Here is a 17,147-nt window from a genome sequence, read left to right as displayed (position 1 = left end):
CTTGTTGACGTTTTGGCACATGCCTATGACGATAAACAGGTGAGCCAATTTATCTGGGAACCTTAGAGAGCTGCCAAATAAAAGCCTGGGCTGCATGAAATGCTAAGTAAACCAATGCTCTGCAACAACTCTATGGGGTTCAAACGAGTATACCAGTGAACCCTCAGTGAGAGCTTTAGGCCCAAATTTTCAAAAATGGCCACTATATTTGGGTGCTTCTGTTTTTTTTCCTGACTTGAAACAGCCTGATTTTCCACAGTGATAGGCACCAACCACTCTGCACTGATTTGCAGTGGAATGGTGGATGCTCCGTACCCCATATAAGTCATGCCTGAGAGCACCTCAAGTTGAGCACCCAAAAATTGGAGAATCCCAAATTAGTGAACCCTTCAAAAATCGAGTCTGAATTCCTCCCTCCCCACAATGCAATGGAAAAACTGTTGAGTGCAGGGCAGAGCTTATAAGAAGGTTGGCTCCAGTACAGCAACTATTATTTTTGTATCTGACCATGGTTATCACAGCACAAATCACAGTTCTAGTTACTTGCAGTACAAGTGTTATTTAGACTACAAAACAATACCTACGTTGTTGTATTTAAATTTCCCATAATTTTTAGTCTTTTCAACATGACCACCATGTGATTTTCCCTAAAAAGTGCCACATTAAAAAGACAAGATATAATTACAGGGACAGATGACGATCTGAGTTACACAGGTGTTACTAAGTGGAGTACAGATTTACATCAGTGTAACCAATCAAAATCTGGCACATTATCTTGAATTAATTTTTAGCGTCCCTAATAGTAAGAGACAAAGATCTAGATGGAATCCTAAATTGCAACACCCTTTCTGATGTTCCAGCCTTGGGTCTCTCCTGAACAGATGCTGCCAGATGTGTGGTGAAGATATGTCAACTAGGATCCAGACTGAGACCAAGGTCATTTCTCTTGTGCTAGAAAACCTAGATTTGAACCTCATTCTTCAAAGTTTGGGGAACTGAATAAGTAACCAAGACACTCATTGGAATCTTGTGTCTCTGCATTCAAGTGAAAACAAGCAGGATAGGTAGGGAGGAGGAGAGTTTGGGACGGTGATCCTGTGAGGTGCTAAGCACTTACAACTCCAACTGAAGCCAGAGGAAGCTGCAGCCTGCCCAGGCTCAGAGCTCCCAGCGATTCAACTATTTAGCTTTAGTATTCTACGGCCAAACTTCCTTTTCTCCAATGCATCACTAAATTTCACCTACATGTTTAGTTTTGATCAACTCCTGTATCAAAGGTATAATCCTGTCTTTGTGGCAAAACAGGGGTGTGTTCTCTCACATCACAGCCTGCAAGCGGGTGCAAGCAATATGAAGGTATAGCATTTAAAACAAACAAACAAACAAAAAACCATGGCTCCTAGAGTGGAGGTTAGAGTGCAACTGGAGGAAACTCAGTAGATCAAACCCCAATGCTTATAAAAGGAAGAAGAGGACATTTAAAAGCACTTCCTACCCAGAGCTGATCATCCATTCCGGGTGGGTTCTTTTTAATAAAAGCTCCATAATATGTGGCTATATTTCGGTGATGAGAATATTTCTTTAGCATGTTAATTTCCTGTTTGATCTCCTCCTCTTCATCCTGGGATAAGAAAAAACAAAACTCAGTGACACCAAAGAACACATTTCACAGATTATTCATTGGTATGATTTCTCTTCATCTTTGTTGCAGTTAGTTAATTTAAGCAGGCCACATCTCTGCCCCCTCCCCACTTTTCACCTGCATTAATTTTGCTTCTGCCCCTTATTTAGGTCTGTGCTTCACAATGTGGCACATGTTCAATCCTAGTATAAATAGGTGTAATTCCAATTTAAGGCAATGGAACCCATGGCTGAGCCTTGGAAGGTTAAGAGTTATAACTACAGACTTTGAAAAAGGTAATTTTTAGGTGAATTTAGTGCTTGTGATAAGTACTGGTTAAGAGGCCTGAACACTGAAGTCTTCTCCTTCTCCTAGGAAAACCACTTTGAGGGTAAAAAAAAGCAGTTCAGTTTCCAAGCATATTCAGAACTTGGCCTTTCTTCTAAGACGAGTTACCAGCTGTGATGAGGTGAACCTACCGGCTCGTTTTACACAGGCTACAAAACAGTCATCACATGGTAAGAACTTTAAATCACAGTGACATGGTCTGGAGTCAGACAGCCATAGGACATAAAAGGTTCCAGAATCTATTACCAGATTGTTGAGCCTCTTGGCCAACAAGGATAGATTGTACATCATTATTGGCAGCTCAGTTAGTATTTACTTATTCATTTTACATGGTTTAGTCTTTCAGAACTCTCTGAAGATAACTATTTGGGCTCGAGGGTGTACCATACATGAGTTGCTCGGCAGCTCCATCACCTTCGCTATAGGTACTTTTCTACCCCTGCTGCCAATGGCCCATTTGGATTATTCCAGAAAGCAAACCTTGGTACAGAAGTCATCCCATGGTCTTTGCCACTCTGAAATCAACTCACAATCCAAATCAGACAGTAGCTAAAAAGTATGTTTACAAAAAATTAGAATTTATTCATGTTAAAGGAAAAGTTATGCCAGCTGAGCTGGGAAGTTCAAAGGCCGAGCTGCAAAACTCTGAGATCACTCTGCCGTGCTTAAGTATTGTAGAGCATGTCGGATTTGAGATTTAAATGTATAATTATCAAAAGCATGTACACCCAGTGACTGAGTTAGACAGGCACTAGGAAGATCGAGCCCATCCAGACAATTTCAGAATATTCTCATGAGGACAAATTCAGTCCTGGTGGAACTCCTTTGACCACCGTAGAGTTGGGCTAACTTGCATGCGGGTTCAATTTGGCCTGCAAAACATCAAGAGTTGAACTAGTCTTTTGGTAGAAGAATTATGAGGATACATATTTTTGGGTTCTATTTCTTATGCTTGTTTTCTTTGTTTACACTGGACTTGATCTGAGGAAGCCTCATTTTATTTTATGTGGATTCTAGGATTCTAGTATGTTGAAATCCCAGTGTCTCTAGAACAGGAAAGAGCAGTTAACACCTTGTTGTTGATTAGCTTTATTCTAAAGAGCCCTGAATAAATGTTGCCTCCTTCCTCCTCTATTACCACCCCATCTGTTTTGTTCTGACTTCAGTTTTATAAACTAGCAAATAAAGAGACACCCTGGTGATCAGCTAATCTGCAAACATGAGCTCTTTCTAAACAACTGTATTTTCTGACCAGATGTCTCCCAATACATGGGGAGAAGCACTGATTTCTTTCTTTACTACAGAGAGTGACTAAATTATCATCGTCTTTAAGAAGGAATTCAGAGAAGAGCTGCAAAAATGATTAAGGGACTGGAGAAACTGACACAAGGAAAGATTTAAATGAGCTAATTAGGTGTAGCTTGGGTAAACAACAACCAGTTTTATTGTCTACAAGGATCTGAAGATTGTAAACACCAAAGAAGGTTAGGAATTGGCATAAAGGGTTATGAGTAAGGACATGTCTATACGTACAGTGCTGCAGCCGATGGTGGGCAAACTACGGCCCAAGGGCCACATCCAGCCCTTCAGACGTTTTAATCCGGCCCTTGAGCTCCTGCCAGGGAGTGGGGTCAGGGGCTTGCTCAGCATGGCTCCCGGAAGCAGTGTCACGTCCCCCCTCTGGCTCCTACACGTAGAGACAGCCAGGGGACTCCGCAAGCTGCACCTACCCCAAGCGCCACCCCCACAGCTCCCATTGGCCAGCAAACAGGGCCAATGGGAGCTGTAGGGGCAGCGCCTGCATACAGAGCAGTGCGTAGAGCCGCCTGGCCGTGCCTCCACCTAGGAACCGAAGGAGGGACATGCCGCTGCTTCCGGGAGCTGCTTGAGGTAAGAGCTACCCAGAGCCTGTACCCCTGACCCCCTCACACACCTCAAACCCCTGCCCCAGCCCTGATCCCCCTCCCACCCTCCAAACCCCTCGGTCCCACCATCCTGCACCCCAGAGCCTGCACCTGCAGCCAGAGCCCTCACCCCCCCCACCCTCACTCCTGTCCCAGCCCAGAGCCCCCTCCCGCACCCTGTACTCCTCATTTCTGGCCCCACCTCAGAGCCCGTACCCCCAGCGGGAGCCCTCATTCCCTCCCGCACCCCAACCCCCAATTTCATGAGCATTCATGGCCCACAATACAATTTCCATACCCAGATGTGGCCCTCAGGCCAAAAAGTTTTCCCACCCCTGCTCTATGCTGATGGGAGAGAGCTCTCTCCAGTCGGTATAATAAAACCACCTCCACGAGTGGCAGAAGCTACGTCAGTGGGAGAAGCTCTCCCACCGACATAGCGCTGTGCACACTGGCACTTACGTCGGTGTAACTTGTCACTCAGTGGGGTGGTTTATTCACAACCCAAGCAACATCAGTTCTATGACATAATATGTAGCGTCGACATAGCGTTAGACTTATTACAGGGTGACCTAAAAGCCATCTCTTCTCCTGTTGTTCTACAGAACTGCCAGAAACTTTTGCTTGGTTTTATTTGTCCAGCAGAACAGTGGAATCTGCTGGCAATTTAACAAGTGCACAGACTGTTACCTGGGGTTTTTAGAACTCCCAACAGGGGCAACTTAACTATTTTACTCCAGGTGGTGTAAGGAATAAATTAACAGGAACATAGCACTTCCGTTTGATAAGATTTATGCAAGTAAGCGTGCTTTATTTAAAATGGCAATTTATTAGATTTAAGCACATACAAACATAAGCAATAGGTTTAGAACATTCCAGATATTTACCTAATATCGGGAACGGTATTCAGTAATTAACAGCAGGTTTGCAGTGGCCAGTTTCTTACCCACCGGGGAGAAAGGGTGTCAGGAAAAACGTTTTTTAAGATGGCTTTTGAGGACTGCTTTAAAGTACACTTTATTAGCTAATTTTTTATAACTAACATTTACAAAACACATAGATGATAATGATCCCTACTATATTATTACTTGTTTTAACTTTTAATATGAAAGGTGTTTAGACTTAAGGTTTTTTAATCACCAAGGTTTTTAGTTTTAATTGCTTACTTGTTTGTTTTTTCCTCCCATTCTGATTAGCAGAAACTGTAGCTAGTTTTAACCTTGCTTTTAAAAGCTTGTTTTTAAATTAACCCTTAACTATGTGTGGTGTTTTATTACTTTAGGGTGGCTGAATGCACATAATATGGTTGCAATTAACTTGATCACATTCTGGGGTATACACACCCCTCAAATCCAGGGCAACAAAGGACCAACAAAGGACGATCTAGGCCACTGTTTTTCCTCACAAGGAAATTAGATTCCAATTACATCTACCCATTGGCTCCAGCCCACCTCTGCTCCTAAGCATCCCATCCCAGCTAGAAAGACACCTGGCTGCAATTTACACAAATGCTGTATGATACTTTAGGAGTTCAGAATGGTCTCAGACTAGGGAGAATGACTGCTGGGAACAGCAGCTGAGGGGAATTAGACCCTTTTTATGAGGACATCATATTATTTTAAAGATATGACCATCCTAGTTGCCACTTTTGTGCTGGACACAAAACCTCAAAGAGCAGAGTAGTACAGGCAAATAAAAGGTTAGGCACGCCCAAACCCTAAAAGCAGACATGAACCAAAACGTTCAGACATGGGTGTCTAAAGTTGGGCACTGAACTAAAAGCAGCCTGGTTCCCAGAGGCTCATTGGCAGTGCTCACTGAAGTCAGTGGGACTTGTAGGCACTCTGGAACCCCTGAAAAATCACGGCACTTTTATTTAGGTGCTCTATTATTAGGATCTTTTCATTGCAAAGAAGAGGCTCAACACTTGTAGAGGAAGCAGAAAGCAAGGAGGAGCCAGTAGTGTATGTCCTGCCAACTTGCTGCAATTACCAGCAAGTGCTCCACAGGCCTTCAGTAATCCACAGACCACAGGTTTGGAAGCACTCTGCTAATGAAAGTGGAGAGAAAAGGGCAAGAACTTTTGGAGCCCAGGTTTTATTTTGGGTCCCTCTTCAGGCTAAAATTATCTTAAATAAAAAATAAAGCCGAAACACAAAGATCAAACGCTGAAGATCAATGTGGTGTGTCAGAGACTTTCAGTGACAGAGATAAACAAAAGTGTGAATTCTGATTAAATCACAAGCGGTGGGACATCAGATAAACCCTTGATGGGGTTTATTTCTAAAAAAAAGGAATTACTACGCCAAGATCTGGCACTACTGTAGCTGCTCAATCCTAAAGTAAAAGCCTCATAAGCCGTAGACAATAACAGCAGTATTTTTTTCCATGCTTTTATCTCCATCAGTTTTATTACAATAATCTCTGTGAAGTAGGTCACATTGTATGTGCAAGGGCCAGCGCCTTAAAAATTAATCTTAGTCCATAATTCAGAGATCGTAACTACACACACTGATCAAATGCAGTAATTTGGGGGCAGCTTTCTGCAACCTTCTGTACCATACAATTAGGGGGAACGCAGTTAAGGACAACTAAGCACTGTGACCAGGAGCCTTAGGGATTCTACAAAACAAGTTCGCTTTCAGCACTGTCAGTGATGAGCGTGATGGAGTAGCTGTTGGCTGATTTATCACACAAGGATTTTCCATTGTGAAGTGCAGATGACTCCTTTTGCATCTGCATTTTTCTTTCTACAGCTGGTCAAGTGATACTTGCAATCTCTTGTCATTTGTAGATTTCTCCTACTTGCTTTTTCATGGCTGGGGTTGTTTGAGGGTTAGTAGGAGTTATAATAAAGCATTTAGGAGTGGCAGGGGAAGCAAAACAGAGGCCAGGCTGTGGTAGGCTTTCTGCTTTTTTGCAGATTTGTTTTTTCAGAATTGCTTAATGTACATTTAAAAAAAAAACCTTTGTTTTTAAATAGGGGTAAGTGCAACACAAGAGCTAAATAATTAAGTAACTGAACAGAGTATCCAATCATTGCCAAATATTTGGATTTGGACCTTTTATGTTTTAGGTTTTCACACCCATCAATATAAGAAAAGCAGGAAGCGGAGCACTTGCCATCCTGGCTTTCCTAAAACAGAGTCAAAAGGAAAAGTGATAATTGCTGCTCATTTTTGTTGGCTATGCTCTGCCTACATTGTAACTGAAATTGTAATAAGGTGGATTCAGATTTGAACCCAGATCCAAACCCATCCCTGTGTGGTGATTCAAATCCTAAGCCAGAAGGCTCTTGTTTTCAGATGTGTCCTAAGGGGGGAGGAAGCTTGCAAGATCAGCGTGGCTCACTAGATTTTTGCTAAAAGAACAGGAGTACTTGTGGCACCTTAGAGACTAACAAATTTATTAGAGCATAAGCTTTCGTGGACTACAGCCCTAGTCCACGAAAGCTTATGCTCTAATAAATTTGTTAGTCTCTAAGGTGCCACAAGTACTCCTGTTCTTTTTGCGGATACAGACTAACACAGCTGCTACTCTGAAACCTAGATTTTTGCTACTTTCTTCCATAATCTGTAGCAAGCAGCTGATGAAATTTAGGGTACTGACTGCCACTCTGACCCAAATTTAGCCCTAGTTTGGTGTCAAAAAGGGAAATTTAGAGTTCAGACTAAAATCTAATCCAGACCCAAACAAACCTCGTGGGCTCATCATTTACCCATTTTTGCCACAAAGTGGCCTGGCTATCTTTGCTGAATCTCACCTGTCCATTTCCTGTATAATCTGATTTCTGGAAATTCTGAGGTGAACTATACTAGGGGATATTTTTTCCACCTTCTTCCCACCTCACTTACATTTATTTACTCTTTGTTTCCATACATCATTTTTCTCTCTAAGGCAGGGCTGCCCAGAGGATTCAGGGGGCCTGGGGCAAAGCAATTTCGGGGGCCCCTTTCATAAAAAAAAAGCTGCTATACTATAGAATACTATATTCTCATGGGGGCCCCTGTGGGGCCCGGGGCAAATTGCCCCACTTGCTCTCCCCCTCTCCCCCCCGGCAGCCCTGCTCTAAGGTAAAGCTAAACATGCTTGTGAGGCCTATTGACTACTCTTATCTCTATGTATCTATGTAGTTTTGTACGTTATATTCCTGAAAACTAATTCAAAAATGTTAATTAAAAAAATAAAGGAGGGAGGATCTGGATCAAATCCTATATTCTGAAATTTGTAATTTCATTTAAAAAACAAAATCTTGATCTCAAATCTGGCATTGTTTATCCAGGCAGGAACTTTGCAAGGCGTGATTCCTTCTTGAATAAGGCTCTTTCTTACTAAGTAACCTTCTGAAATGCATCGGTTTAGGCTTCCAAGAAGTACAAGAATTACACTGCTTTTTCTTCAGTGGTCTTTTGGGAAATGGTTAGAAGTTCTTTCCTATTAATCTTGTTATTCAATTAATATCTGGAAAAAATTCATTTTCTCAATCTCATGTAAATTCCATGTTTATGTGATCACTGCAATACATTTTTCTCTATGACTATGAAACTGTGTTAATTAGATACATATAGGGTACATCTTCATTGCAGCCAGGGGTGTGAGTGACAGCAATGTAGACATACCCATAATATAGTTGGTTAGACTCACTGCAGGACTGGGGACCCTAATTTGGTAACTAGTCAATGACTTATGCATATGAGTAACTTTACGTACATGATTGGTATCATGGACTACAATGGAACTATTCACATGAATAAAGTTTCTCACAAACATCAGTCTTGGTAGGACTGGGGCCTTAGATTATGTTTATTGTTAGCACTAAACAGCTGTATAACAAAGCTTGTATTCAGGACCTGGCCCTGTTCCCACTGAAGTCCAAATGAATTCTGCCATGGACTTCAGTGGGAGCAGGACTGGGCCCTAATACATTTGCTTCTCCCAAACAGAATCCTTTTATGAGTCATAACATTGTTTCACGTGACTTCCCTCCCACTCCTGTTAGTAATTTATGGATATAGAAATAGCCAAAGTAGGATACATTACCCCGGTGACGTCCATAACCTTAATCGCAGCAAGCTGTCCTGTTTTAACATGACGACCCTGTGAAAGAATAAAAGGAATAGTTTAATTTTTATTGAATTATATTACATACTGGCACCAAGAAAATGATTGCAATAGGCCCCAATTCTGTAAAAGTTTACTCACAGGAGTAGTCCCACTGACGTCAACAGGGCTACTCGCGTGAGTAAGGCTTTTCAGGGCTAGGCCTGGGATGAGTAACCTCATGCACAACACAAGTCTGACATAAATTTGTCACTGTATCACTGTTTCAATAACATTATTAAACAATCTTATTGCTTTGGCAGCATTCCAACATGACTGATTTGTCTTGAGTACCCGCTGAGCATCCATTGTGTGAAACTTTCATTCCACCCACCATGTGTTTGATCAGTGAGTGAAGGATTCTTAGTGCTTGTTACATTTTCCCCACAAACAAGAGCTCTCCTAGCATCGCTCAGTCCTGAACTACACTCCCTTCATATTCCTGTACTGGGTCTCTCTCAAGCAAAGACAATCATCTTGCTGCAAACTATCCATTATGGATAAATGCCTACTAGGATACAGACCTACACTAATTTCAGTCCATTTCTGTCCCGAGCCAGGGTTTGAACCCAGCCCTAAAGGTAGCATGGTAACACAATGGAACAGCTACCCTCTGACCATTCCCTTTTTATATAAATCAGAGACACTAACAACTGTTCAGTCAGGGCCTGATCCTGAGGAAGTGCTGGACATGTGGAACTCAAGCCCCAAAAGAGAACATGATGTCATTTGGTGACTTCCTATTGACCGAGTTTGGAACAGAGCTTAACACACATTTATTTTATCTATAACAACAAAACCAAGCACCCAGACAAAACCATTAAGGATGTAAAAAAATTATTCTTTTGCTTTGAATTTTTCCCCTCTACTCTGAAGCAAAAGTTCACTGTGTGACTGGACAGAAGAGTGACTAATATACCTCTGAGACTGCACTTTGATGCTACATGAGGTCCTAGAGGTGGAACAAATTAGTAGAGTAGACTTAATTTGATGTGGACATATTACAAGACTGAAAACGTGCTAATCAGCGTAGCAGTCAACTTCTGAGGAGTTGAGCCTCCATGAATGAACTAGGACAAAAATGAGTCTTTTTATAATATATGTTATATATATAAAATATAAAGTCACAGAAAAATGTCCAACCACTCTAGGGTTTAAATTCTTGGCCAAACCTCAGGGGGAATTTGCCAAGAAAACTTGGTGGGTAATGATAGATATTAGCATAGTTACAAGGAACATTTTATTTAAATAAATCCCGGGAAGATAAAATGTCAAATTAGTTTTCAATGCCTTAGTTTAGCAATCTGAAGGAATTTTTATAAACAAATTTGTTATTTCACCGTGTTCTAGGTCACACTTTGCACTTATTCAAGCTTGAAAAGTGAAAACTGGCTGGTCACTTTCTTTTCCTCTTTACTAGGTTTCACTTTCTGGTTCTCACGTATTAGCACAGAACTGTTGTGTTTTGATGCAGAATGTTGCAGGGGAAGCTTTAAATCCAAAAATCCCATTTTCACTGAATTAAAATAAATATCAATAACGAGTAATAATAAATAGAATAAACGGGCTTCATGTGTGTAATACTGTCCAGCTCAATTGAGGAAGTAGAAAGAGAAAGCCGCAGAGAACCTTGTGTGTATAAATGGCAATGGCATCAGATGCCCATGCCCACCCCCATAATAAAAATAACTAGACAGGTAAATACATGGAGAGGATGGTTACAGAGATAGAACTTTCCAATGGCTGGTTCCACCTACTATTACAGCCCACCACTTAGAGAAAGAGGAAAGTAAAAAATGAAAAAGAAAGCTCAGCAGGCCTCACATGCAAATAGTACCCCAGCTTCATCTTCTGGCCCTGTGTTTTACACATGGATTATATGACAAGGCCTGTAACTCGCGAATTGGACTTTTAGCCACTTGTGATGCTGCAGTATGACACATAGTAACTGAACTGCTTTATTGCTTACGCCATCGTCTTTCAAGATGGATGATTGCCACTGATACTTAGATAACAGTTCAGGAATTTTCCTTGGACTCAGGTAATACAGACCAGATTATAAACCCACCAAAGTTAATAGGAATCTTCCCACTGATTCAATAGGCTTTGGATCAGATCCATAATGCTGAAGATCCCATGTTTAATCTCCACTGAGAATTGTGCGTCTGGACATACAACACGATGGTTTTATTTCACAAACATTTCATATTCTGATTTTTTAAAACACTGTTTTAAATTATACCTACATTTTGGACTCCAATGAACTGACCATGCCCTTTACGGAAAATGTTTAGCTAAATTAAAAGTTCTGACAAACATGTATACATATAAACGCACCCTTGTTATTGGATTCATTGGAATATGAATTTATATTAACCCTTTATTTTTTGGCAACTGATAAACTGACAAAGAGTTGTAAAAAGACGATTGTTGGACAGCACTTGAGTAGGTAATTTCTTGATGGAAAAATGAGTGTATGCACGTGCGTTGGGGGGATGGGAGGGGAGACGACAAAACGAAGAACCCAAACTGTTGACTGTGACTGTCTCTTAAAAATAGCAAACCACAAATAAAAGCTGTACAGTCAGAATGTGTCAGCAGATAAGGTCACACTGGTTCAAAAACAACCCCCACTAGCAGTGAAACAGAAAAACTGACGTTTAAAAAGCGAGACTATGAAAAGGCTCATTTTCTTGAGCTTTCTGGACTATGAGGCACAGCCACTGAACGGCTAGTTCATATGCAAACTGTTCACTTTTTCATTACATTCTATAGCACAATCTATTTTTGTACCATAATGAAGTGCTGCATTTTGCTCAGTGCTGATTTCCTTCTCCCCACAAATGAATCACACATTATATCAAAACTGCTCACATCAAATGTTCTCATTCTCTCTCTCTCTCTCTCTCTCTCTCACACACACACACACACACACACACACACACAGCAAGGATGCAGAATGTAAATAGGAAAGAAAATGAAAAGAAAGGGTGCGTCCTCCAAGAAAATGTGTAGGCAACTATTTTTATGCACTGGTGCCAATAAAGAAGGCTCACCCATTTTCCTAATGATTGTTTGTATCACAGCAGCACCCAGAAGCCCCACTGTATAAACAGAGTGAGAGAGACCATGTCCTCCTGAGCTTACAATGAATAGACAGATGGTAGAAGGGGAAACAGAGGCACAGCAAGAAGTGACTTGTACAAGGTCACATAGCAAGTCAATGACAGAGCCAGAGGAAGAATCCAAAGCTCCTGAATGACACTCCTAGGCCTACCTTATGATCGGATTCTGTCTGGGGCTTAGTTGCAGCTCTCACACAATGGAATTTGGTCCTGAGATTTTAATAAAAGAGCCCCAACGTTCCCCAGTACGATTCAGCAGTTTGGTAACTGTTGACTGTTTTGTCTTTCTAAAAAATTACTTAGTTATTTTAGAATATCTATTCTTCAGGAATATGACGTGAGGTCATAGGAGACAGAGCCTTTCCATGCTGAATGAGATACTGCAAGTGGAACAAGTTACTGAATTAGAATTACATGGTCACCTCATTGAATATGATCTTATTCAATAGTCAGCAAAGGGCTAGATCCTGCTCTATTAAAATCCATGGGTTTCCATTGACTTGAATGGGGCAAGATCAAGCCCCAGAGCGCCAAACCTGCACCGAGAGTCAACTAGTGAGGAACCCCGGATGTATGAAAAGTCACCAATGGCACCAGGACAGTGTTTGTGTCATGATGCGGTGATGTTTGCACCATGCTGATGCAGGATCAGGACAGCAGTATGTGCCAAGTGGATCCCAGAGTTCAAAACCTTTTAAGAGGCAACTGCAAGTAATAATATATCATTTTACATTGACACACAGTAGAACCTTTGAGTCTACGGCCTTGCAATCTTACAACCTACTGCTCTAATTTTGCTAGGCACAGACAGACCCTACACCCCTATAGGAGCTCTGCTGAAGTAAACATTACTGAAAAAACAGCCACCTTTTGGGGGAAAGGGTAGTAAATGGCACAAAACACAGTGCATTAAAAGAGGACAGGAGGGAAAGTGATTCCAGCCAAGAATATGGGTCGCAAAGCCTATCTCTTGTGAAAATAGGAGAGGGGTCTGATTTTTTTAATTATGTATTTAGGAAGTTTTAATGGGTTCACAAATTCTAGCCATGCAAATATCAGACAAAACAATAATAATGAGAGTGAGCTTCTGTTTATAGAAACACTGTACAGTAATATAATCATCAGATCTCTCTATTTAACAGGGTGTTAACCATAGTACAGAGTGAACATCTGTATTCTGCCTACAACATGCTGTTTCTCGTGACTATTAAATCGAGAAATCTCTGTTTACACATGTTTTCTATGTGTCTATCAAGTGTTAATAGGCAAAAATATTGGACAAGTATTTTTTTTTGGCAGGTGATTTTTTTTTTTTTTGGTCTGAGTATTGAATAATGGTAACCAAATATCTCAGTATCTATTTGTCCTTTGTCTAGTTTGCTGGGTACATAATTGGTGTGGTAAGTTTTCCTTAACAACCACCTCCCATATTTTTTGAACCATTACCACAGGGTTCCACAGAGAGCCTTTGACTATAAGAGCTGATCTCATCAAATTCTATGGGCCCAATTCTCTGGTTTGATTCATCCACTTTGCTCAAAAGTAGACAAACTGTCCAAAAGTGGCCCCTTCTGCCTAGGGGTACTCTCTACTGCCATAAAGCTGAGGAGGTAACACCGCGGCCTCTGACTCCAGCTTAAACCTCCTGCCCCTGATGTGGAGGAGGGGGAGGGGCATGCCTGGGGCATGGCAGAGTGGAGCCCCAACATACCCAATCCTCCACTGGCATAAAATCACCTAGGGACCTTACACCAACGTGGTGAGTTAGAGGTGCTGGGTGATGCAGGCTCCCTGAGGGCCTCCCACTTCACTGCATCCTTTGTGAGTTTAAAACCACAGAACCATGGGAATTCTAGTAGCTTTGACTTGTGACTTTATCTTGTATTAACTTAAGTTGGTGTCGTATTAAAAAAAAGCGCACATTGGGGAATTTGAAACTATGGTTTTATCAGAGTTTGCACAGGACTAAAATAGCTTCTGGAGACCCTTGACCTGAAGGCTCTGCTGCCAGAGAGAGACATAACATTAGGGAAAACAAATACAGATGGGATTTTTCTTTAGGAAATATCTTCCTATCAACTATAGCATTTCTCATTCGTATGGTATAAACATGGAGGGAACGGAATGTCTCAGCTGTTGTAGCAGGTTCGTTTTGTTCAGAATATCATGCGGAAATATTACAGTCTTTGTTCAGCATCAATCTTTGCAAATTGTATGAACAAAACTGGGTCACTGGAGAGAATCCTGGAGTCCTGGGGGAACAGCATTACCATTCAGTATTCCAGGACATGTGCTTTGGTGCACAAGAAAGGAAAAACTGGAGCAAACGTGCCGCCAGACTAAGCACTCTCAGCAGCTGCCTTTCCCAAAGGAAAGCTGAGATCGCTGTTCTGATTGCATTTTCTTGGGGGAGGAAAAAAAAGCCAGGAAGAATGATTGTTAATATGTGTATTAAAAATCAACTGACTAAATTCTCCTTGGGTATCGATCTGGAGTAACTCTGCTAATGTCAATGTAGAATTACTCTGGTTTTACGGTGGTGTAATTATCTGCAGCATTTGACCCCATATGTTGCTTATGTTTTATGCTGAAACCATTGTCTGGATATCTGAGGACAGCCGGCCCTTCTCAGGCTCTAACACCACCCCTTCCTGCAGATTAAAAAGATCCATTACATTATCTTGTCCTTAGCAGGGTACGGATTTGCCAGTCATTGCCAGACCCCAGAGCTCTCACCAGGGATTTACAGCCACGCAGTTGTTGTGGGTGGACTTCGGATGTGCGTGAGGTGGCTCTGCAGGCAGCAGAGCGATTTCAGAGAGCGATACGGCATTTCATTCCACCTAAATTTATTACTTCAATAGGAAGCCAGTTCGCCCACTGGGACTTCTCACTCATTTAACAAGGGGATTTATGCAGCCAGAGAGGCAGATGTATTCCAACAATGCACCAAGAGCATTGTATAAAATGAAAATATTATTGCACAAGTTTAAATGTAGATAGGCAAAGAAGGAGCAGCAGCTGGTTTGATGGCTCCTACGTTGTTTCAGACTTTACACACACAAATTTGCACAAGCCCAAGCTAAAATTATGCCTCGTCCAGGCACCAAAGCACTTGGGAAAAAGGAGAGGACGCAGGCAGCCCACATCCTCTCCAGCAAATCCACACAGGAGCACAAGGGTGGAGAGTTTGCAGCCCCAGAGGGCGTATTTCATGGTGAGGCATTGACTAAACCTACTGAATAAGTATAGGATGGGGCACCCCTCCCAGTGCTCCCCTTAGGCCACCCCAAGGCATTATGGGTGAAGTCCTGGACCCACTGAAGTCCCCTCACCCCGTTGACTTCCTTGGGGTCAGGATGCCACCCAATGCCTCTAGACACTGCTCTTTGGACAGCACCTGATCACCTTCCTAAGCATAAGCCATTAGGGATGCACTGCTGATAAAGTACCCTGATTTTCAGGAAGGGAGAAGAGATATTTATAATATCATTTATTTAGATAGCATAATTCATGAAAACAGATCCTCCAGCTGCCAAATTCACCTTGGCTTGCTCTGCCAGAGCGTCCCCAAACCTATTGACACTAATTAAAGCAAAGGAAGCAACAGCAGGGGATACAATCAAGGCTCATGGAGCGTTCAGTAAAGCGGAGGCAATGGATGGGGAAAGTGTAACACCGACAGACCCCAGTAGTCAGCAAGTGGGATTGAACCTGGGACCTCTGGAGCTAAATGCATGAGCCTCTACTGCATGAGCTAAAAGCCATATGGCCCTTAGCTAAAGCTGTAACAGATTTATTAATCTCCAACTGGAGGGGACAAAGCACCACACCTAAGAAGTGTGTGGGTTACATAAGCAATAATGAAATTTAAAACACTAAATTCATAGACGTTGCCTGCTCGTGTAGTTCCAAAATGAATCACTGGGGGTAGCAGTGGGCGCAGCCCCAGCTGTTTTGCCAGGGCGGAAAACTGTTTTCAGAGCCACCCCTTGCTCATGCGCAGCAGCTGAGCCAAACAATAAAATACAATAAAATAAATAAAATAAAGGCTGGCCATCAGAGAAGCAACAACAGCTGGCCAATGAGAATGGAGAGGGGGAAAAACAAAACAGTTGAGTGGCACAGCACCCCCTGAAAGAAGGCATCTATGGGCCTATCTACCACCCAGCTCATAGCAGTTCTTTGTGGGTCCATTAGCATGAGATCAGCAATTCCAATTGTGAAAACATAGGTTGTTCTTTGCACTTCCATAGTGTCTTCCACCCAAGACTCTCACAAGGGCTTTATAGACATTAATCAACTAAACTTCACAAACAGCCCTGTGAGATAGGCCGGTATCGTCATCACTAGCGACAGACCCAAGGAGCACAAAATATTTAGCTTAACAAAGAGAAGAAGGTTAAGGGGTGACTTGGTTACAGTCTATAAGGGCCTATACTGGGAACAAATATTTGATAGTGGGCTCTTCAATCTAGCAGACGAAAGGTATAACAAGATCCAGTGACTGGAAGTTGAAGCTAGGCAAACTCAGACCGCTGTGTCTCACTACCACAATCACTTTGCCCCAACTTCTCCTAGCCTTAGTATGGTGATAAAACACACTGACCCACTACTCCGAGATTTATGGTGCTCAGTATTAATATAATTATCAATATTGCTAATATAAAGCATTTAGAAAACATGCAGGATACTTTTAGGCAAATGTTGATATTTTGTTTTGTACTACAGGGGTGAAAAGCACATATAGATTAGATAGAATTGTGAAAACCGAAAACAGCTATGTACAGTATAGGAATAAAGGTAGCATCAAATCTTTACATATTACTAACCCTTATGGTGACAACTAACACTTTCTACAGCATTAGTCAGTAACCACATCCTGTGCAAAGCACTTGCAAACTTAAGTGTATGCACCTGAAAATTAGAAATATGACTTCAAAGACTGTTAATATTCCAGCAGTGTGTCAGAGCTCATTTTAATAGGGATTTGTTGTCATGGAACAGCGTAACTGGTCTGGATCTATGCAGGGAATTGTGTAAGATCAG

General features: G+C 41.8%; 1 protein-coding gene across 32 annotated transcripts in view; it reads right to left on the bottom strand.

Moving 5' to 3' along the window:
* Window positions 1–17,147, bottom strand: part of TNIK (TRAF2 and NCK interacting kinase) — a 302,307-nt gene that overhangs the window by 127,958 nt on the left and 157,202 nt on the right. For all 32 annotated transcript variants that reach the window (XM_042853762.2, XM_065557764.1, XM_065557762.1 and 29 more), the window contains exons 3-4: window positions 8,914–8,970; window positions 1,496–1,621 (exon numbers count right to left, since the gene is read on the bottom strand). In XM_042853762.2, the coding sequence (XP_042709696.1) occupies window positions 1,496–1,621; window positions 8,914–8,970 (183 nt within the window). The remainder of the gene's footprint in view (window positions 1–1,495; window positions 1,622–8,913; window positions 8,971–17,147) is intronic.

This window comes from Chrysemys picta, chromosome 9 (assembly GCF_011386835.1).
Source record: "Chrysemys picta bellii isolate R12L10 chromosome 9, ASM1138683v2, whole genome shotgun sequence".
Taxonomy (NCBI): domain Eukaryota; kingdom Metazoa; phylum Chordata; order Testudines; family Emydidae; genus Chrysemys; species Chrysemys picta.
Note: the sequence above shows the minus strand (reverse complement) of the source record. Positions and strands in the feature narration are given on the sequence as shown.